At 47.8% G+C, this 21,996-nt stretch overlaps 2 protein-coding genes across 3 annotated transcripts; one reads left to right on the top strand and one right to left on the bottom strand.

Annotated features, from left to right (window-relative positions):
* Positions 1-109: 109 nt before the first annotated feature.
* On the bottom strand, positions 110-3,362 carry LOC123113398 (aspartate-semialdehyde dehydrogenase). Its single transcript, XM_044534620.1, has 8 exons — positions 2,683-3,362; positions 2,025-2,111; positions 1,905-1,949; positions 1,726-1,821; positions 1,499-1,600; positions 1,082-1,168; positions 703-770; positions 110-599 (listed from the first exon to the last, which is right to left on the bottom strand). The coding sequence occupies exons 1-8, from the start codon at positions 3,235-3,237 to the stop codon at positions 515-517; spliced, it is 1,125 nt and encodes a 374-aa protein (XP_044390555.1). The 5' UTR covers positions 3,238-3,362; the 3' UTR covers positions 110-514.
* A 13,002-nt stretch (positions 3,363-16,364) lies between these two features.
* On the top strand, positions 16,365-21,417 carry LOC123113395 (dual specificity protein kinase shkD). 2 transcript variants are annotated; one of them, XM_044534615.1, is made up of 8 exons: positions 16,365-16,586; positions 16,731-18,270; positions 18,359-18,436; positions 18,609-18,761; positions 19,117-19,428; positions 19,582-19,704; positions 20,361-20,448; positions 21,018-21,417. In XM_044534615.1, the coding sequence occupies exons 2-8, from the start codon at positions 16,894-16,896 to the stop codon at positions 21,176-21,178; spliced, it is 2,292 nt and encodes a 763-aa protein (XP_044390550.1). In that variant the 5' UTR covers positions 16,365-16,586; positions 16,731-16,893; the 3' UTR covers positions 21,179-21,417. The 2 variants fall into 2 exon arrangements, with proteins under 2 accessions (XP_044390550.1, XP_044390551.1); XM_044534616.1 differs by having other exon boundaries at positions 16,367-16,586; positions 16,717-18,270.
* The last annotated feature ends 579 nt before the right edge of the window (positions 21,418-21,996 follow it).

The following is a 21,996-nucleotide window of genomic DNA, read 5'->3' as shown; positions in this document are numbered from 1 at the left end:
TGGCACACAATATAGATTTCACAAGGCGCCTCTTTTATTTCAGGGCTTCGGGGCAAGGTTACAGCAGCCCTTGGTTTTGCACCTCAAAGTTACAGCATTTAGCCAAACATTTTGTTGAATGGTACACATGTTGCCCTTCATATATAGATCCCCACAGGATGCCTCGTTATGTCAAGGGCTTTCGTGGTAAAGTTACAGCAGACCAGGTTTCGCACCTCGAAATGTTCAAGCCTGAATGCAACCCGCTCACCCCATTGTCCACAGACAAACGACAAACTTGCAATTGACACCAAAGACCAACCTAAGGCAAAATCCGAACGAGTGAAAAACCTCCTTTTCTCAACTTCTGACTGCACTTCTGTGTGCAACAGATGACTAAAACCCGTCTTGCGCTTCTGCTAGGTTGATAGATTACAAAAATGACGACGACCAAAACTGAGATCAAACTGACTAGAGTACATCAATCCACCAATGGCTGGAAGCAATGTTTAACAAAAGAGATACAGAAAGGCGGTTACTTCAGTAGCATCTCTGCAATCTGCACAGCGTTCAGCGCGGCGCCTTTACGTATCTGGTCTCCACATACAAATAACTCCAACCTGCCATTGAAGAGCTGATTAGATTCCAGTATAAAGGAACACTGAAGTACAAGTGATGACAAACAGATGGTTACAAAGGTTAACTGTTAAAAATGAGTATTACCCTCTGTTATCATCTTGTGACAAGTCCTGACGAATTCTACCAACTGATACATCATCTTTATCCGATACCTGAAAATTAGAGTTGCATCAGAATAAAGAAAATCTGCTCCACTTTTCTACTCCCTCTGTCCCAAAATATAAGAACGTTTTAAACACTACATTAGTGTCAAAAACGTTCTTATATTATGGGACGGAGAGAGTAACAAGTAATAGGCTAGTGCAGCTCCGCGAAAGGGTTGAGTGTGCATATTGTTAGTAAATAATAAATCTCCTGTCTTCAAGACCACAACGAATCTCATGGGTGGAATGTGCATGAATAAAAACAACGAAATCGCTGGTCCAAAGATGTCCATCTTCAGAAAATCAAACTACCCAATTACCTCCAGTGGTGTAGGGAAGCGGTTGGCAGCACGGTCGTCACTAATGGTAACACCAGGAGCAGCCCTCAAGATTTCTCTGGCAGTGTCCTTCAAGAACATATGCAAACAATTTCAGAATTTGAACAACTAATAAGGTGCGTTCTTTTTTGACAGGGAACAAGAATGGAATTTGTAGCAAGTGTCAAAAGTGTTGTAACGTTGACAACATGAAATTAATTAAATGACCTACCCAACAATGACAACAGACAAGATCCACAAGAAACCGTTTACAATTCTACTTGCCAAAAACAAGGAAAACAAAGCAATGCTAGGCCAATAAACATATTTTTACCCAGTGACTCAGGACCTGAGATTGTAACAATTCAGGAAAGAAGTCTATGTACTAACTGATACATAACACAATTAAAGTATGCTAACCTCATCAAGTGGTTTTTCAAACTGTAGATTCACGCTTTCGGCATGCGCGCGCATTGTAGGAACCCGTATACAAGTTGCAGTTACTCTTACATCCTTGTCATTCTAGAAATAGAGCAGAGAGTTAGTATGGCATTTCTGTTTGCTCAACAGTCAATCACTCAATTTAAGAGAAAATTTGATGGAGTAATGCAAAGAACTTATGGGGCATAGATCAAGCTTCCACTTACCCAGATTTTTCTGGTCTCCTTCACCATTTTCATCTCTTCCTCATTATAGCCATTTTCAACAATAGGCGCATTATGCGAAAATATATTAAAAGCATACTGGAGAAGGAAAAATACATTCAGCATGTCTCATGACAATAAGAAATCAATTCAACATGTGCACAAGGTATTGAAGTTATAACCTGTTGACTGAAAATGTTGCAGGTTGGTGGCTTTCCTTCCAAGACCTAAATAAAGTATGCAATGTCAGTAGCTAAACTGAATTAGCACCACGAGCAAGATAGTAAGGGAGAAAAACCCACCTCCCGAGTCTGAAGTTTGAGTTCTTCCATGGCTGCAGCACCAGCACCACTTGCTGCTTGGTATGTGCTGACAACCATCCTTTTGACCTGTCACATTGACGATCAGAAGATTGCATCAGTTTATTTGGCAGTCCATCAATGCACTCAACAAGCATACTTTTACACAACACGTCTGTAATTATATTATAAAATACTCGAGTCATGGTAAAAATTATGCTAATATATGAAGCAGATTGGCACACATAAATAGGTATAACTAATCATGCATAATCAGGAAAAAAGCAATTGACAAGCATAGTGTAATTCATGAAACACTATTAAGTACTACCTCTGTCCTTAAATATAAGAATTGAACTGCAAAAACGTCTTATATTTAGGGACAGAGGGAGTATCTACCAAATTGCAATGTTCATAGCTTAAAAGGCGTCACAATTAGGAGAAAGGCAATGAAATATGTGGAATTAAATCTGCCTATGCAGAAGCATGTCTAATTCCAAAGATGAGTCTAGTCTTTTATTTCAGGACTCGAATTTACAGGCTTCGATTTTCTTTGGTCACGAGCATTCCCCATTTTCCAAACTATTTTAACATTACGTAGTTTCAAGTGTTAATGTCAGAAGAAAGCAGGGAACGAAAGGCAACATTTGTGCAACGTTACCTTGGCGTGGCGATGCAGCGGCGTGACAGCCATGAGGCAGATGATGGTAGAGCAGTTGGGGTTGGCGACGATAGCCCCTTTCCCGAGCCGAACGTCGGCCATGGCCTCGGGGTTGACCTCGGGGATGACGAGCGGCACGTCGGGGTCCATCCGGTAGGCGGAGCTGTTGTCGACGACGACAGCGCCGCTGGCGACGGCGGCGGGCGCGTGGGCGCGGCTGACGCCTCCGCCGGCGCTGAAGAGCGCGATGTCGATCCCCTCGAAGGCCCCCGGCGCCGCGAGGTCCTGGACGGTGTAGTCCCGGCCCTCGAAGTTGATGCGCTTGCCCGCGGAGCGCTCGCTGGCGAGGAGGCGGAGGCTGCGGTAGGGGAAGTCGCGGGCGGTGATGACGCGCAGGAACTCCTGCCCCACCGCGCCGGTGGCGCCCACGATGGCCACGGACGGGCCGTCCTCGCGGAGCGCCATGCGGACCGTGGAGGGCCGCCGGCTGGCGCGGCCCCCGAGCGGGGACGCCGCCAGGAGGTGCGGCCGGTGGACGGCTGCGGCGGTCTGCATTGCGGCGGCGGCGGCGGCGGCGGCGGCCTAGGGTTTTAGGGCGGCTGGATTTGGGTAGGTGGGTGGTGGGAGGGGGATTGGGTGGGGTTTCTCCCTGGATTTTTGTTCCGTGGACGCGCACCCGGAGGGGATCGTGCTGGCTGCCCGTTCTGGCGTTTCGTGCTCGGGGTCGGGCCGTCGGGGAATGACCCCGATGCCAAATTGGTGTTTGCTTGCTGCCAAACTGCCAACGCTGGAAACAGTGTGCCGTGCCCACGGGACAGCGGAATGCGGACGCAGCTCCTCTGACGTACGGCGCACTCGCTGACGTGTGGACCCGGACCCACGCGTCAGTGGCCCAACGTCAGGTGCCCGTACATCAGGGGATCCGGCTCCGCGGAATGCTGCTTTTGTATTTTGAACATTTAGAGCAACTCCAACGGGGTGACACATTTCGTCTGTTGGTATTTGTTTGGGTCGGCGCGGACACAAAATTCGGCCCAACGCGCCGACTTAAACGGACGCGTGTCCGCTTTTAGTTCACGGGCGACCCATTTCCGACCCAATTTTGAGCCGAATTTGCGTCGGCGCGGACACGGGACGGACGCGCACGCGCGCGCCTACTCCTCCCCTCGGGCCTGCCTGTCGGTGGCAGCAAGCACCACTTCCCCTCATTTTTCTCAAAACCCTCCCGCCCGTGCGCGCTCCTGCCCCGCACCCGCCATGGACGACGACCTCGACCTCGCCGCCGCCGCTGGCCTCGCCTCCCTCGCGTCGTCCGGCATGAAGACCGCCCCCTCCGGCAAAGGCAAGCCCCATGCCCCGCGCAAAACTGCCGTCGCGGCCAAGCCAAAGAAGGCGCTGACGCCCGAACAGCGGGTGGTGGAGTCGGCCAAGAGGAAGAGCCGGAGGCACGCCGCGGACGCGAGGGGTGAAACCGTCGCGGCTGCCGCCGTCGCCGCCACCGCGCAGCAGGAGGTCACCAACGCCCGCGTCGCGGCGGCAACAAGGGAGGCGCTCTACATGCTAGGGTTAAACCCTAGCCAGCACGGCCTCGTCAACGCCGACGTGGCCGCCGCGGCCAGCACTGGCTCGTCCGCATTCCCTCGGATGGTGCTGCCCGACTCGCCCCGCGCGTCGGCATGCACTCCGATCCCCAGCTTCCATGTGTATCCGCAGGCCTCGCGCCTCTCCGGGGAGTGCTCGCCCGACGTGAGCGTGGTGGTGCCTTCCACGCCCGCGCCCATGCCCATCGACCTCAATGCCACACCGGCTGCCAGTGGCTCGTCATCCGGAGGCACGAGGAAACGCGTGCGGCAGATATCGGCGGGCGTGCTACCGGACGCCCGCAACCTGTTCATGAAATGTCGGCCGCCGGCGACGAGGCCTACATGCAGAACCTCATCTTCGAGGGTGGTGCGCCGGCCGCTGGCTATGACCCCGACGAGACACAAAGCCAGGACGGCCGCGGGGTGTTCACGCCGGGCGCTGGCTATGATCAGTCGGCCTTCATGCGTGATACGGTCGGCATGGACCTGGATGGCTTCCCACTCGACCACGAGTTTCCGGATGACTACATGCAAGAGGAAGAAGACGAGTGCGACATTGAAGTGGGGCCTTTGTTTGAGGACGAGCTCGCCAACCAAGCCGCCGAGCCAAAGCCGAAGCGCAAGAGCAAGCGCACGAAGGCATACACGGCGGCCGAGGACAAGCTTCTTTGTGAGTGTTGGAGGGACATTGGACAAGACCCCAAGACCGACGTCGAACAAAAGCATTCAACTTTTTGGATTCGTGTCCACCGGGAGTTTCATGAGCGCAAGAAGTTTCCTCCTTACCAAATTGTGAGCACGCGTGGGTGGGTGTCCATTTCGAAGCGATGGAGAGTGATCCAACAAGAATGCAACATGTTTTGCGCCACTCTTGAGAGCATCAAGGCCCGCCCCGTGAGCGGCATCCGCATGCAAGACATGATATGGTAGCAAGCCGCCCTCTTTTTGTGTCATCAAGTTCATGCTTGCGTGTTCATTTGCATCCCATTTGTGCCAACATGCTTGCATGAAAACATCTATAGGCATTTCAAGCTTCGGACACATTCAAGGTCCAACACAATTGCAAGTGCTTCAACCTCTGTCATTGCTATAGGGTCATCAAATATGAGGAGAAGTTCAAGGCGCAATATGCCGCCCTCAAGTCATGCGGGGGAAAGGAAGCCGTGGAGGAGGTTGGGGACGGCAAGCCGGCTCGGCCGCAGGGGAAGACCAACTCCAAGAAGGAGGACAAGCGGGATGCGACATCGAACACCTTGATCGCAAGCGTGGAGGGCATGATGAACAAGAAGGACTCAAGAGAGGAGGAGTGTCAGTGTTTCAAAGAGGAGCAAATGAACGCCTTCATGGAGATCCAAAGGAGTGTTGGGGAACGTTGCAGAAAATTAAAAAATTTCCTACGGTTTCACCAAGATCCATCTATGAGTTCATCTAAGCAACGAGTCAAGGGAGTGAGTTTGCATCTACATACCACTTGTAGATCGCGTACGGAAGCGTTAGAGGGAGCGGTGATGATGGAGTCGTACTCGCCGTGATTCAGATCACCGGAGATCCTAGCGCCGAACGGACGGCACCTCCGCGTTCAACACACGTACGGAGCATGTGACGTCTCCTCCTTCTTGATCCAGCAAGGGGGAAGGAGAGGTTGATGATGATGGCTCCAGTAGCAGCACAACAGCGTGGTGGTGGTGGAACAGCAGCACTCCGGCAGGGCTTCGCCAAGCACGTGACGGAGGAGGAAGAGGTGTAGCAGGGGAGGGTGCGCCAGGACTTCAGGGTGCGGCTGCCCCTCTCCCCCCTCCCTTTATATAGGCCCCCAGGGGGGGCGCCGGCCCTGGGAGATTCAATCTCCCAAGGAGGCGGCGGCCAAGGGGGGAGGAGTGCCCCCCAAGGCATGTGGTGCGCCCCCCCACCCTAGGGTTTCAACCCTAGGCGCAGGGGGTGGGCCTAGGGGGGCGCACCAGCCCACTATGGGCTGGCTCCCCTCCCACTTCAGCCCATGGGGCCCTCCGGGATGGGTGGCCCCACCCGGTGGACCCCCGGGACCCTTCCGGTGGTCCCGGTACAATACCGGGTGACCCCGAAACTTTCCCGATGGCCGAAATACCACTTCCTATATATTATTCTTTACCTCCGGACCATTGCGAAACTCCTCGTGATGTCCGGGATCTCATCCGGGACTCCGAATAACATTCGGTATACTGCATACTCATATTCATACAACCCTAGCATCACCGAACCTTAAGTGTGTAGACCCTACGGGTTCGGGAGACACGTAGTCATGACCGAGACGGCTCTCGGGCAATAACCAACAGCGGGATCTGGATACCCATGTTGGCTCCCACATGCTCCTCGATGATCTCATCAGATGAACCACGATGTCGAGGATTAGAACAACCCCGTATTCAATTCCCTTTGTCATTCGGTACGTTACATGCCCGAGACTCGATCGTCGGTATCCCAATACCTCGTTCAGTCTCGTTACCGGCAAGTCACTTTACTCGTACCGTAATGCATGATCCCGTGACCAAACACTTGGTCACTTTGAGATCATTGTGATGATCCATTACCGAGTGGGCCCAGAGATACCTCTCCGTCATACGGAGTGACAAATCCCAGTCTCGATCCGTGTCAACTCAACAAACACTTTCGGAGATACCTGTAGTGCACCTTTATAGTCACCCAGTTACGTTGTGACGTTTGGTACACCCAAAGCACTCTTACGGTATCCGGGAGTTACACGATCTCATGGTCTAAGGAAGAGATACTTGACATTGGAAAAGCTCTAGCAAAACAAACTATACGATCTTGTGCTATGCTTAGGATTGGGTCTTGTCCATCACATCATTCTCCTAATGATGTGATTCCGTTGTCAATGACATCTAATGTCCATAGTCAGAAACCATGACTATCTGTCGACCAATGAGCTAGTCAACTAGAGGCTCACTAGGGACATGTTATGGTCTATGTATTCACACGTGTATTACGATTTCCAGACAATACAGTTATAGCATGAATAAAAGACAATTATCATGAACAAGGAAATATAATAATAACCCTTTTATTATTGCCTCTAGGGCATATTTCCAACAGTCTCCCACTTGCACTAGAGTCAATAATCTAGTTACATTGTGATGAATCGAACACCCATAGAGTTCTGGTGTTGATCATGTTTTGCTCGCGAGAGAGGTTTAGTCAAGGATCTGCGACATTCAGATCCGTATGTACTTTGCAAATATCTATGTCTCCATCTTGAACATTTTCTCGGATGGAGTTGAAACGACGCTTGATGTGCCTGGTCTTCTTGTGAAACCTGGGCTCCTTGGCAAGGGCAATAGCTCTAGTGTTGTCACAGAAGAGTTTGATCGGCCCCGACGCATTGGGTATGACTCCTAGGTCGGTGATGAACTCCTTCACCCAAATAGCTTCATGCGCTGCCTCCGAGGCTGCCATGTACTCCGCTTCACATGTAGATCCCGCCACGACGCTCTGCTTGCAGCTGCACCAGCTTACTGCTCCACCATTCAACATATACACGTATCCGGTTTGTGACTTAGAGTCATCCAGATCTGTGTCGAAGCTAGCGTCGACGTAACCCTTTACGACGAGCTCTTCGTCACCTCCATAAACGAGAAACATGTCCTTTGTCCTTTTCAGGTACTTCAGGATATTCTTGGCCGTTGTCCAGTGTTCCTTGCCAGGATTACTTTGGTACCTTCCTACCAAACTTACGGCAAGGTTTACATCAGGTCTGGTACACAACATGGCATACATAATAGATCCTATGGCTGAGGCATAGGGGATGACACTCATCTCTTCTTTATCTTTAGCCGTGGTCGGGCATTGAGCCGAGCTCAATCTCACACCTTGCAGTACAGGCAAGAACCCTTTCTTGGACTGATCCATTTTGAACTTCTTCAAAATTTTATCAAGGTATGTGCTTTGTGAAAGACCTATGAGGCGTCTTGATCTATCCCTATAGATCTTGATGCCTAATATGTAAGCAGCTTCTCCAAGATCCTTCATTGAAAAACACTTATTCAAGTAGGCCTTAATATTGTCTAAGAATTCTATATTATTTCCCATCAAAAGTATGTCATCTACATATAATATGAGAAATGCTACAGAGCTCCCACTCACTTTCTTGTAAACGCAGGCTTCTCCATAAGTCTGCATAAACCCAAACGCTTTGATCATCTCATCAAAGCGAATGTTCCAACTCCGAGATGCTTGCACCAGCCCATAAATGGATCGCTGGAGCTTGCATACTTTGTCAGCGTTCTTAGGATCGACAAAACCTTCCGGCTGCATCATATATAGTTCTTCCTTAAGATGCCCGTTAAGGAATGCCGTTTTGACGTCCATCTGCCATATCTCATAATCATAGTATGCGGCAATTGCTAACATGATTCGGACGGACTTAAGCTTCGCTACGGGAGAGAAAGTCTCATCGTAGTCAATCCCTTGAACTTGCCGATAACCCTTAGCGACAAGTCGAGCTTTATAGATGGTGACATTACCATCCGCGTCCGTCTTCTTCTTAAAGATCCATTTGTTTTCTATCGCTCGCCGATCATCGGGCAAGTCAGTCAAAGTCCATACTTTGTTTTCATACATGGATTCTATCTCGGATTTCATGGCTTCAAGCCATTTGTTGGAATCTGGGCCCACTATCGCTTCTTCATAGTTCAAAGGTTCACCGTTGTCTAACAACATGATTTCCAGGACAGGGTTGCCGTACCACTCTGGTGCGGAACGTGTCCTTATGGACCTACGAAGTTCAGTAGTAACTTGATCAGAAGTACCTTGATCATCATCATTATTTTCCTCTTCAGTTGGTGTAGGCATCACAGGAACATTTTCCTGAGCTGCACTACTATCCCATTCAAGAGGTAGTACTTCATCGAGTTCTACTTTCCTCCCACTTACTTCTTTCGAGAGAAACTCTTTTTCCAGAAAGGATTCGTTCTTGGCAACAAAGATCTTGCCCTCGGATCTTAAGTAGAAGGTATACCCAATGGTTTCCTTAGGGTATCCTATGAAGACGCATTTTTCTGACTTGGGTTCGAGCTTTTCAGGTTGAAGTTTCTTGACATAAGCATCGCATCCCCAAACTTTTAGAAACGACAACTTAGGTTTCTTCCCAAACCATAATTCATACGGTGTCGTCTCAACGGATTTAGACGGTGCCCTATTTAAAGTGAATGTAGCTGTCTCTAGAGCGTATCCCCAAAATGATAGCGGTAAATCGGTAAGAGACATCATAGACCGCACCATATCCAATAGAGTGCGATTACGACATTCGGACACACCGTTATGCTGAGGTGTTCCAGCGGCGTGAGTTGTGAAACGATTCCACATTTTCTTAAGTGTGTACCAAATTCGTGACATAAATATTCTCCTCCACGATCCGATCGTAAGAATTTTATCTTTCGGTCACGTTGATTCTCTACCTCATTCTGAAATTCCTTGAACTTTTCAAAGGTCTCAGACTTGTGTTTCATCAAGTAGACATACCCATATCTACTCAAGTCATCAGTGAGAGTGAGAACATAACGATATCCTCCGCGAGCCTCAACGCTCATTGGACCGCACACATCGGTATGTATGATTTCCAACAAGTTGGTTGCTCGCTCCATTGTTCCGGAGAACGGAGTCTTGGTCATCTTGCCCAAGAGGCATGGTTCGCATGTGTCAAATGATTCATAATCGAGAGACTCCAAAAGTCCATCAGCATGGAGCTTCTTCATGCGCTTGACACCAATGTGACCAAGGCGGCAGTGCCACAAGTATGTGGGACTATCGTTATCAACTTTACATCTTTTGGTATTCACGCTATGAATATTTGTAACATTACGCTCGAGATTCATTAAGAATAAACCATTGACCATAGGGGCATGACCATAAAACATATCTCTCATATAAATAGAACAACCATTATTCTCGGATTTAAATGAGTAGCCATCTCGTATCAAACGAGATCCAGATACAATGTTCATGCTCAAACTTGGCACCAAATAACAATTATTAAGGTTTATAACTAATCCCGTAGGTAAATGTAGAGGTAGCGTGCCGACGGCGATCACATCGACCTTGGAACCATTCCCGACGCGCATCGTCACCTCGTCCTTCGCCAGTCTCCGCTTATTCCGCAGCTCCTGCTGTGAGTTACAAATATGAGCAACGGCACCGGTATCAAATACCCAGGAGTTACTACGAGTACTGGTAAGGTACACATCAATTACATGTATATCAAATATACCTTTAGTGTTGCCGGCCTTCTTATCCGCTAAGTATTTGGGGCAGTTCCGCTTCTAGTGACCCTTCCCCTTGCAATAAAAGCACTCAGTCTCAGGCTTGGGTCCATTCTTTGACTTCTTCCCGGCAACTGGCTTACCGGGCGCGGCAACATCTTTGCCGTCCTTCTTGAAGTTCTTCTTACCCTTGCCCTTCTTGAACTTAGTGGTCTTATTGACCATCAACACTTGATGTTCTTTCTTGATTTCAACCTCTGCCGACTTCAGCATTGAAAATACTTCAGGAATGGTCTTCACCATCCCCTGCATATTATAGTTCATCACAAAGCTCTTGTAGCTTGGTGGGAGCGACTGAAGGATTCTGTCAATGACCGCCTCATCCGGGAGGTTAATGTCCAGCTGGGACAGGCGGCTGTGCAACCCAGACATTTTGAGTATATGCTCACTGACAGAACTGTTTTCCTCCATCTTACAACTGTAGAACTTGTCGGAGACTTCATATCTCTCGATCCGGGCATGAGCTTGGAAAACTAGTTTCAGCTCCTCGAACATCTCATATGCTCCGTGTTGCTCAAAACGCTTTTGGAGCCCCGGTTCTAAGCTGTAAAGCATGCCGCACTGAACGAGGGAGTAATCATCAGCACGTGTCTGCCAAACGTTCAAATCGTCTTGCAGTGCTGGGAGAGCAGGTGGGTCACCTAACGGTGCTTCAAGGACATATGCTTTCTTGGCAGCTATGAGGATGATCCTAAGATTCCGGACCCAGTCCGTATAGTTGCTGCCATCATCTTTCAGCTTGGTTTTCTCTAGGAACGCGTTGAAGTTCATGTTTACATGAGCGTTGGCCATTTGATCTACAAGACATATTTTTTGCAAAGATTTTAGACTAAGTTCATGATAATTAAGTTCATCCAATCAAATTATTTAATGAACTCCCACTCAGATTTGACATCCCCTTAGTCATCTAAGTGTTACACGATCCGAGTTGACTAGGCCGTGTCCGATCATCACGTGAGACGGACTAGTCATCGTCGGTGAACATTCTCATGTTGATCGTATCTTCCATACGACTCGTGTTCGACCTTTCGGTCTCCGTGTTCCGAGGCCATGTCTGTACATGCTAGGCTCGTCAAGTTAACCCTAAGTGTTTTGCATGTGTAAAACTGTCTTACACCCATTGTATGTGAACGTAAGGATCTATCACACCCGATCATCACGTGGTGCTTCGAAACGACGAACTTTAGCAACGATGCACAGTTAGGGGAGAACACTTCTTGAAATTGTTGCAAGGGATCATCTTATTTACTACCGTCGTTCTAAGTAAAAAAGATGCATAAAACATAATAAACATCACATGCAATTATATAAAGTGGTGACATGATATGGCCAATATCATATAGCTCCTTTGATCTTCATCTTCGGGGCTCCATGATCATCTTGTCACCGACATGACACCATGATCTCCATCATCATGATCTCCATCATCGTGTCTTCATGAAGTTGTCACGCCAACGACTACTTCTACTTCTATGACTAACGCGTTTAGCAATAAAGTAAAGTAGTTTACATGGCGTTCTTCAATGACACGCAGGTCATATAAAAAATAAAGACAACTCCTATGGCTCCTGTCGGTTGTCATACTCATCGACATGCAAGTCGTGATTCCTATTACAAGAACATGATCTCATACATCACAATATATCATTCATCATTCATCACAACTTCTGGCCATATCACATCACATGACAATTGCTGCAAAAACAAGTTAGACGTCCTCTAATTGTTGTTGCATCTTTTACGTGGCTGCAATTGGGTTCTAGCAAGAACGTTTTCTTACCTACGAATAACCACAACGTGATTTTGTCAACTTCTATTTACCCTTCATAAGGACCCTTTTCATCGAATCCGCTCCAACTAAAGTGGGAGAGACAGACACCCGCCAGCCATCTTATGCAACTAGTGCATGTTAGTCGGTGGAACCGGTCTCACGTAAGCGTACGTGTAAGGTTGGTCCGGGCCGCTTCATCCCACAATACCGCTGAAGCAAGATAAGACTAGTAGCGGCAAGAAAGTTGACAAGATCTACGCCCACAACAAAATTGTGTTCTACTCATGCAATAGAGAACTACGCATAGACCTAGCTCATGATGCCACTATTGGGGAACGTTGCAGAAAATTAAATTTTTTCCTACGGTTTCACCAAGATCCATCTATGAGTTCATCTAAGCAACGAGTCAAGGGAGTGAGTTTGCATCTACATACCACTTGTAGATCGCGTACGGAAGCGTTAGAGGGAGCGGTGATGATGGAGTCGTACTCGCCGTGATTCAGATCACCGGAGATCCTAGCGCCGAACGGACGGCACCTCCGCGTTCAACACACGTACGGAGCGTGTGACGTCTCCTCCTTCTTGATCCAGCAAGGGGGAAGGAGAGGTTGATGATGATGGCTCCAGCAGCAGCACAACGGCGTGGTGGTGGTGGAACAGCAGCACTCCGGCAGGGCTTCGCCAAGCACGTGACGGAGGAGGAAGAGGTGTAGCAGGGGAGGGGGCGCCAGGACTTCAGGGTGCGGCTGCCCCTCTCCCCCCTCCCTTTATATAGGCCCCCAGGGGGGGCGCCGGCCCTTGGAGATTCAATCTCCCAAGGGGGCGGCGGCCAAGGGGGGAGGAGTGCCCCCCAAGGCATGTGGTGCGCCCCCCCACCCTAGGGTTTCAACCCTAGGTGCAGGGGGTGGGCCTAGGGGGGCGCACCAGCCCACTATGGGATGGCTCCCCTCCCACTTCAGCCCATGGGGCCCTTCGGGATGGGTGGCCCCACCCGGTGGACCCCCGGGACCCTTCCGGTGGTCCCGGTACAATACCGGGTGACCCCGAAACTTTCCCGATGGCCGAAATACCACTTCATATATATTATTCTTTACCTCCGGACCATTGCGAAACTCCTCGTGACGTCAGGGATCTCATCCGGGACTCCGAATAACATTCGGTATACTGCATACTCATATTCATACAACCCTAGCGTCACCGAACCTTAAGTGTGTAGACCCTACGGGTTCGGGAGACACGTAGTCATGACCGAGACGGCTCTCGGGCAATAACCAACAGCGGGATCTGGATACCCATGTTGGCTCCCACATGCTCCTCGATGATCTCATCGGATGAACCACGATGTCGAGGATTAGAACAACCCCGTATACAATTCCCTTTGTCATTCGGTACGTTACATGCCCGAGACTCGATCGTCGGTATCCCAATACCTCGTTTAGTCTCGTTACCGGCAAGTCACTTTACTCGTACCGTAATTCATGATCCCGTGACCAAACACTTGGTCACTTTGAGCTCATTGTGATGATGCATTACCGAGTGGGCCCAGAGATACCTCTCCGTCATACGGAGTGACAAATCCCAGTCTCGATCCGTGTCAACTCAACAGACACTTTCGGAGATACCTGTAGTGCACCTTTATAGTCACCCAGTTACGTTGTGACGTTTGGTACACCCAAAGCACTCTTACGGTATCTGGGAGTTACACGATCTCATGGTCTAAGGAAGAGATACTTGACATTGGAAAAGCTCTAGCAAAACGAACTATACGATCTTGTGCTATGCTTAGGATTGGGTCTTGTCCATCACATCATTCTCCTAATGATGTGATCCCGTTGTCAATGACATCTAATGTCCATAGTCAGAAACCATGACTATCTGTCGACCAACGAGCTAGTCAACTAGAGGCTCACTAGGGGCATGTTATGGTCTATGTATTCACACGTGTATTACGATTTCTGGACAATACAGTTATAGCATGAATAAAAGACAATTATCATGAACAAGGAAATATAATAATAACCCTTTTATTATTGCCTCTAGGGCATATTTCCAACAAGGAGGAGGCTAGAGATGGATGCGGAGAAGCAAGCCAAGATGCTTGAGTTGGAGGCGGAGAAGCAAGCGAAGGTGCTCGAGATCGAGGCCGCCAATGCCAAGACCAAGGCCAAAGAAGTGGCTCTCGCAAGCATGATGACCGGGGTGAAGATCATGAAGGTGGATCTCAACACAGTGTCGCCAAGGAAGAGGCCATGATTCGAGAAGATGCAGGCCGACATGCTCAAGTTCACCGACGAGTGATCTTGTGGCCGCGAGCGCCTTCTTTTTGTTATGCCGGCTTGTGCGCTGGCATGACCACGGGGCCATGATGGCGTGGTCGAACTCAAGTCTCACCCCTTTGTGTGTGTTAGCATGTGTGCCGGCCGCTGGCGAGTGCGCCATCATGAACTGTGTGATGCATTTTTTGAAGCCGGCAATGTATGCCGGCGCCGGCATGGTGCTGGCATGAGACATGGCCGCTGGCAATGATCTATGGCCGCGGGCCTTTTTAAAAATTTGAGTGCGGGCGTGAAAATGGGTCGGCGCGTTGGGCATTGCCGACACAAATGCAAAACAGGACGGACGCCGGGCGGGCGGCCGACCCAAACAGACATAAAGCGGACAAATGCGCCTTCCGTTTGGGTCGGCCCATTGGAGTTGCTCTTATATTCTTTATCAAAGATGAAACGCTACGGCGTGCTTGGTTGTGGGACATGAAAAACGTGTTTGGTTGTAAAGGGGGGGGGGGCTGCCTCGCATAGGCACGAATTTTTAAGCATCCTAGAGCCTGACTCGCTGGAAAGGGAGGCAGCGCATACGCGACGGTGGAAGGAGAAATCGAGAGGAGTTAGCCGGAGATGAAAATCGGTCAATGCGGGATGACGCGAAATCTAACCCCCTTCCCCTTCCCCCATTTACTCGCTCACCTCTTGCTCTAGGACAAGCCCTTCTTTGGTTCTTAGCACCGGCACCGGCGACGACTCAGATCTGCGTAAGCGGCAGCGGTGTCATCACTCTCCAACAGCACGAGCTGCTTCTCCCCTTCTTCTTGGCCTCCGTGTGCTCCTCCTCGTCCCAACCATGGCCCCTCGTCCTCGCCGTCATCTCCAAAGCCGGTAAGCAGCATACAACCCCCCCCTCCTATGTCGGGCAGGCAAACAGACGGGCAATCGGCTTCGATGCAGAAGGAAGTCGTCCCATTGCCCAGAGTCGGCATTGAACATGACGCAGAGAGTGAGGGAGCGGATGCGGCAGGGCGACACTCTCCGTCGACGTGCCCCTAATGCCCGACATGCTGCAGGGCCGTCGAGTTCGCTCTGGATTGGCATGAATGTGGCACCTCTTTCTGCAAAACGGTTTGAATGATCACGCGAGAGAGGGAAGTGGGCGCGCAAAAGGAGTTTTGAGTGAGACCACTTGTCATATGCGTATGTGGCAGAGGTCCAGACTCCCGGAAAGCCCCCCTGGTTTGCGTCCAATTTGCGAGAGATTTGACACACGTCCATGGACCAATGCGGGACATCAAACGTTAAGACTTTGCTAGTAAAAAGTCATAGGTCAACCTGAAACCTTTACCTGGGAAAGAAACGTCAAAGCTTTCTCCAGTATCCTCGCAAAAAAAGAAACGCTTTCTCCAGTAGTACCATTTTCAATTTTAAAATGCCTATGCATGACAGCCACTACTCACCTGCCTGCAATATGAATACTGATAAATGATACTGTAACAAATATGTTATCAACAACTGGAAGTCAAATTTCAGCAGTTGCGGCCTCTATTTTAAAGAAGAAGAAACAAAATGACAAATGCAACTGGGCTATGGGCGGCCATATAGTATATTGTCCGATAAAAATTTGGGCAAAGTTGGACCATTTATAAAACGATAGTGACGATGGTTTATATCATGTTGCCATTTGACAACGACAACAAAGGTATCAAGGGCCGCCCCTTGCCCCAGGTTAAGTGGCAGCTGATGATGGAATCTTCTTCAACAGTCCACATGACAAATATTGCTTCAAAGGTGAGTCAGCAACTCACCAACTCCAATCCAACTTGCCTCAAAAACAATCTTTCTAAACTTGAATCCACTCACCTGTTCATCATATTAGTATCTCCTCAAACACCACTGGCGGGGAGATAAGCACTATGAAGCTGTTGGCAACCATGAAGTTTTGATTCCCAGTAGCAGCCTGAACTCTCAAGAGGTCAGTCACCCGTCTTCTCCTTTCAATTGTGGCTTCCTTTTCTCTTGAGCTTATGTAATCTTTGTATATCTTAGTTTTAGCTGCCTCAGATTCTTATAACACAAATATAAGGAGAAATTTCTTCTGACAGATTGTATATCCTAGGTCTATAAAGTTCTTGGTAAAATAGGACCAACGCCATGTACTGAGCTAGTTCTGAAAGATTGGTGAGAAATTTCTTCTGAATTTGTGCAAGAGAGAGCAAATACAAGGATCGGAGTCCATCGTTCCAGTTACTCCCAAGGAGAAGAGCACCCATATCAGTAACATGGACTGGGTGGAACAATTTAACATTTCTGATCTGAAAGGACCAAAGAATCTGCCAACATCTGGTCCACTGAGTTTCACCAGCAGACAGCTCCCTCGAGATTACTACGATGTTAAATCAACGAAGGTAAAGCTTATCTGCAACTTCGGCGGCACTTTCTTGCCAAGGCCAAGTGACGGCGAGCTCCGGTACATCGGTGGCGACAGGCATCTGATGAAAATTAGCCGGGACATTTCTTGGCAAGAGTTGGTCAGCAAGACAACAAGGCTAATAAGGAGAGCCCACACGATAAAGTACCACCTCCCTGGGGAGCAACTGAGCATGCTCATCTCCATCACCTCCGATGATGACCTCCGGCATATGATTGATGAGTGCATTGTGCTAGAGGAAAACAGAGAAATGATCAACATGTACCTCTTCTCTCGCAAGGACGATGAGCGCCACGTGCGTTTCGTGGTGCAAGGCTCATCCGATGCCGAGAAAGAAGCGCAGTTCATCGCTCTTGTCAATGGGATCATCACCACACCAGGTTATGAGCCGAGAGCACACAGCGTCGGTCGATCCTCAGCCAATGACCTGGACCAGCTGATGTTTGGCATCAGTGTGGAAGCAGGGCCGCTGGCAGGCAGAACAGAGGAAGCTTCAGTGTCCATCAAAAGCAAGCCCTTGCAGAGCATAGCGGTACCGCCAGTGACAGCAAGTGGTCAGCTGGAGAGGACGCCCCCAAGTACCCAGAGACGGATGATCAACCAGTATTATAAGGCACAAGGTAATGAAGAGAGCTTGATCTCTGCAGCCAGAAAGACTAGTAAAGCTTCCCCTGGTGCATCTGCGCCTTCTGAATCCACGGCGCAGCATCAACAGACTGCCACAGATACTTACAGAACTACTGGGGCACAGGAAAAAATATCACCAAGGAAACAGCTTCAGATACCATTGGACAACAGTAGTGTGACGACGCAGCCATCAAATTCATTAAGGAAGAACACTAATTTCCAACCGCACAACAGGATGGAGATATCTGAACCTAGTCATGAATCCACTAGTCCTGGCGGCAACATCAGTGCAAACTTGCAGTACCCGGAGAGGTCAGTTCCAACCAACAGCATCCAGAAGAACCAGCCTGCAGGTCCTGCAACATCGGTGCTTCCTTTTGCTTCTACACCTTTAGACAAAAGAATAAATCTGCAACCAAATACTCTTGTGCGTGCTTCAAGTGATACAATACAAGAACGACCCGGCAGTCCAACAACAGATGAGCATGCATCAGAAATCACTCGATTTCGCTCAGTTGGCACTGGCATCATTAATCCTCAAATCAGAGCTCCATTGCATGAAGCTGAAGATAATGCTGCACCATCAATCCCAGAGGCTGAGGTATGTCATCATATCCGCACCCCATGTTTCATATGGTGTTTGATGGAACGGTTAACCATATAACTTCTGTTTTGTCTTCTACCGTCAGCTACGCGAAACCAAGAGCAGTGAAAAATCTCTGCCTGCAAATGCAGTGTTGGGCAGAGATCTTATGAGTAATGTCCAGGTTTGTAATTAGTTCCACATGTACTAGTCTGTAACATAGGCACGTCAAGCTAGGATTGTTTTTGTCAGAGACATAAGAAAGGCATTTATCTGAAAATATTATTCACAACACATTTCCTACCGTTTTCATTAACACGGACTTCTTCCTAAAGTTGATGTCATACAAATGGCAGATAATAAGCAACGACGACCTCGAAGATCTTCGTGAGATGGGCGCCGGAGCATTTGGAACTGTTTTTCATGGAAAATGGAGGGGAACAGATGTTGCAATTAAACGGATAAATAACAGTTGTTTTTCATACCAATCATCCCAGGCAGATAAACTGGTAAGCCCATATAAATTCACCTGCGTTATTTTAAGTTGCAATCAAGGGGACCAGTTTATGAAATTGGCCAGGTAAGGCTGCACTAGAAACTAGAGTATTCACGCCTCCACATGATGTAGTGAGGACCACGTACGGATCCAAAGAGTAGCCATATCAATTGCATCTGTTGTAAACTAGAAACTCACTGTTTGTTAAAACAATGTCATTCTGTCAATGCCGTATAGGCCAACATATTTAGTGTAAAAAAGAAATATAAGAAGCTTGTGTTTAGCGGAACAATACCGTTATTCTAAATTCAAGGGTTGAAATTGAGAAATACAGCATGTATTCATCATTAAACATAAATATCATGCAGATAACAGAATTTTGGAGGGAGGCCGCTATCATCTCAAAACTTCACCATCCAAATATTCTGGCACTTTACGGGGTTGTGAATAACGGGCCAGGGGGGACATTAGCTACTGTAACTGAATTCATGGTCAATGGATCTCTAAAGAAAGTACTCAGTCGCAAGGACAAATATCTCGATTGGCGCAAGAGGGTACTTGTTGCAATGGATGCCGCCATTGGAATGGAATATCTGCACTCAAAGGACATTGTCCATTTTGATCTGAAATGTGATAACTTGCTAGTGAATGTTAAGGATCCCTCTCGTCCAATATGCAAGGTATGCCAGAACTCCAGTTTTCCAATAGCATTTTTTTTTTTGTATTTGAGTTTCAAATGTGAATGGTTGAAGAAAATGATATGCATTTATAAAATACATATGATGGACTTCTGCATATAAATGAAGGGCATAATAGAGAAACAATGACTGCAGGTTGCTGATTTTGGTTTATCAAAGATGAAACAAGCCACCATGGTTTCTGGTGGAATGAGAGGAACTCTTCCATGGATGGCCCCAGAATTGTTGACAATGAGCGGCACCAAAGTATCTGAAAAGGTATTATGATGAATCTTTTTAATGACCTGGAAGTGTGAAGGTGCTACAAATTGCGAAGAAAACAAATTATAGCATTGTGTTTGTTTCACAATTTCACTTGACATTCATGCACAAAGGTTATACGACATACTTATCAGTCATATGAATGTAACATTTTTCAAAGTGGCATAAAGTTGAAGATATTTGACATGCTCATCGGGAGTGATATACTCTCTTCATATCACAAATAAGTGACTTTAGATATTGACATGGTCTTCGAGATATAACTTTGACCACTAATTTATAGTACCAATATATGTACAAGACTGAAAAACATGATATTCCAGAAATGCTTTTTGAGACAGATCTATACATATGATGTTAAAATTTTCAAACATAACAATTAAAATGATATTTGCAGACAAAGTTTTAAAAGTTTGACTGAAAGCATGCCCAAGACGTTACTTTTTTGTGATATAGAGGGAGTAATGATTAATGAGAATTCACTTTAAACATGAACTGGAGCATTCCTCCTATTTGATTCATGAAAAAAAAGAATTTTCTTGCAGAATTTAACACACACTGACAAAAAAAATTGTAATATTTCTAGAATATACTTAGGCTGACATGTTCTTCTGTTTTGTATTCTCAAATACGCCAACTTTATGGTAACACAGGTCGATGTCTATTCTTTTGGTGTTGTGATGTGGGAAATTCTCACTGGTGAGGATCCATATGATGGCATGCACTATGGAGGAGTTATAGGTATGCAACAGTATGATCATCCATCTGTAGGCTGTAGTAGAAATCTCATCTTCTGAATTGTTTATATATAAATGGCATTTCTCTGAACTTCCATGGTTCTGCAGTTATACCACTTGGGTCTTAAACTTGGGAACCGCACATTTACCGCACATTTAAGTCCTTAAACATGAGTAGAATCATATACTTGTGAGTAGGGATAAGCTCAAACTAAAATAGCTTTGTGTAGGTAATTAAGTTAAAGCTTGAGATCTTCTTGAAAAGAAAGTTCATGCAAAGCGAGTATGTTTTAAGGATCTATGTTAACTTAATTTAAACAAAAGAACATCAGTTATTCGTTATTTTCATATGACCTACACAAAGCCAAACAGTAAATAATAGCAAAATTGCAGTATATAGTTACTAGTTACCTAGGTAGTTGAATTTACTCATTTCTACAAGTTTAGGGACCTGGGCATGTGATTCTCAAGTTCATGGAACCAGCTGGTAAATTTATATGCTAATTTAATTGAAAACATACCTTCACTCTTCTTGAGTAAAGATTAACATTAGTTCCCAATGGGAGTGTGCAGGGGGCATTTTGAGTGACACACTGAGGCCGCCAGTGCCCACTTCATGTAACCCGGAATGGAAGAAACTCATGGAGCAATGCTGGTCAACTGAGCCTGAGCGAAGACCTTCATTCACTGAAGTCGCAACTTGTCTTCGTTCTATGCTGCAAGCGCAAAAATGAATCTCAGTTAATATGCAAGAACTGAAGAACACCACTCTATGCATGCTTGTGTATATATATATCCTTCTTGCACATGATCGAGACAAACATGAATATTTGTTTGAGTTTCATATCTGTTTTGTTTTGAGAAAAGTGTATATTGTTGGTCCCTCAAGTTTACAAGAAGTAGACATCGGATCTGTTTCAAAATCAGACATGTTTCGTCCAGAACCAGAAAATGGAGCGGTATTGGGCTGGTATTGAAACTTTATTCTAGGCATTTTATCGAACAGTTGGCATGCATTTCCCGGGGTAATCACACTTGCCTCATCGTCGGCGAGCTGCCGTGGCCGGCTGGCCGCCAGCGATGTGCACACCTTGCTGGCCCTCCTCGGCGGCAACATGAGCCGCCACACGCTTTGGGCCGTTGCAGTAGCCGACGCGGGAGCATGCAGCACAACGCGTACGTCATGCCCAGCAACGCTGGCCTGCTGCTCCCGACGGGCCTGGACGCGCGGGCGCCGCCACGGCACGCGCCGCCTACGCGATGCCTCGCTCAGGAGCTGGACAGTTCTCCTGGTCGTATGCGCCATCTACCACCTCATCCGGCTCGCTCATTGATGCCCTGCTGCTCGTCGACGATGAGTGGCGGCGTGCGTGGTGCGTCCTTGGCCACCAGCGAAAGGTGGTCGGACTTGAGCTCGGTGTTACGCCGGCGGTGCGGAGACCGAACGCACACAAGATGTTGGACAAAATGCTGCTTCTGCATCCCAGAGACATGAGATGAGTTGAGATGGGGTGGCAGTAACTTAGATGTTCTTAGTCAAAACCGAGGACAT

The sequence above is a fragment of the Triticum aestivum genome, chromosome 5B (genome assembly GCF_018294505.1).
Source record: "Triticum aestivum cultivar Chinese Spring chromosome 5B, IWGSC CS RefSeq v2.1, whole genome shotgun sequence".
Classification (NCBI taxonomy): domain Eukaryota; kingdom Viridiplantae; phylum Streptophyta; class Magnoliopsida; order Poales; family Poaceae; genus Triticum; species Triticum aestivum.
This window is presented reverse-complemented; position numbering and strand designations above follow the sequence as displayed.

Excerpts from the sequence above, each read along its gene's own strand:
- LOC123113398 (XM_044534620.1), bottom strand. The coding sequence starts at position 3,237 with ATGCAGACCGCCGCAGCCGTCCACCGGCCGCACCTCCTGGCGGCGTCC. Across the intron at positions 1,169-1,498 it reads TTGAAAAACCACTTGATGAG|GACACTGCCAGAGAAATCTT; the intron begins GTTAGCATACTT and ends ATGTTCTTGAAG. Across the intron at positions 600-702 it reads TCACAAGATGATAACAGAGG|GTTGGAGTTATTTGTATGTG; the intron begins GTAATACTCATT and ends CTTCAATGGCAG.
- LOC123113395 (XM_044534615.1), top strand. The coding sequence starts at position 16,894 with ATGGACTGGGTGGAACAATTTAACATTTCTGATCTGAAAGGACCAAAG. Across the intron at positions 18,437-18,608 it reads ATCTTATGAGTAATGTCCAG|ATAATAAGCAACGACGACCT; the intron begins GTTTGTAATTAG and ends TACAAATGGCAG. Across the intron at positions 20,449-21,017 it reads GCACTATGGAGGAGTTATAG|GGGGCATTTTGAGTGACACA; the intron begins GTATGCAACAGT and ends GGGAGTGTGCAG.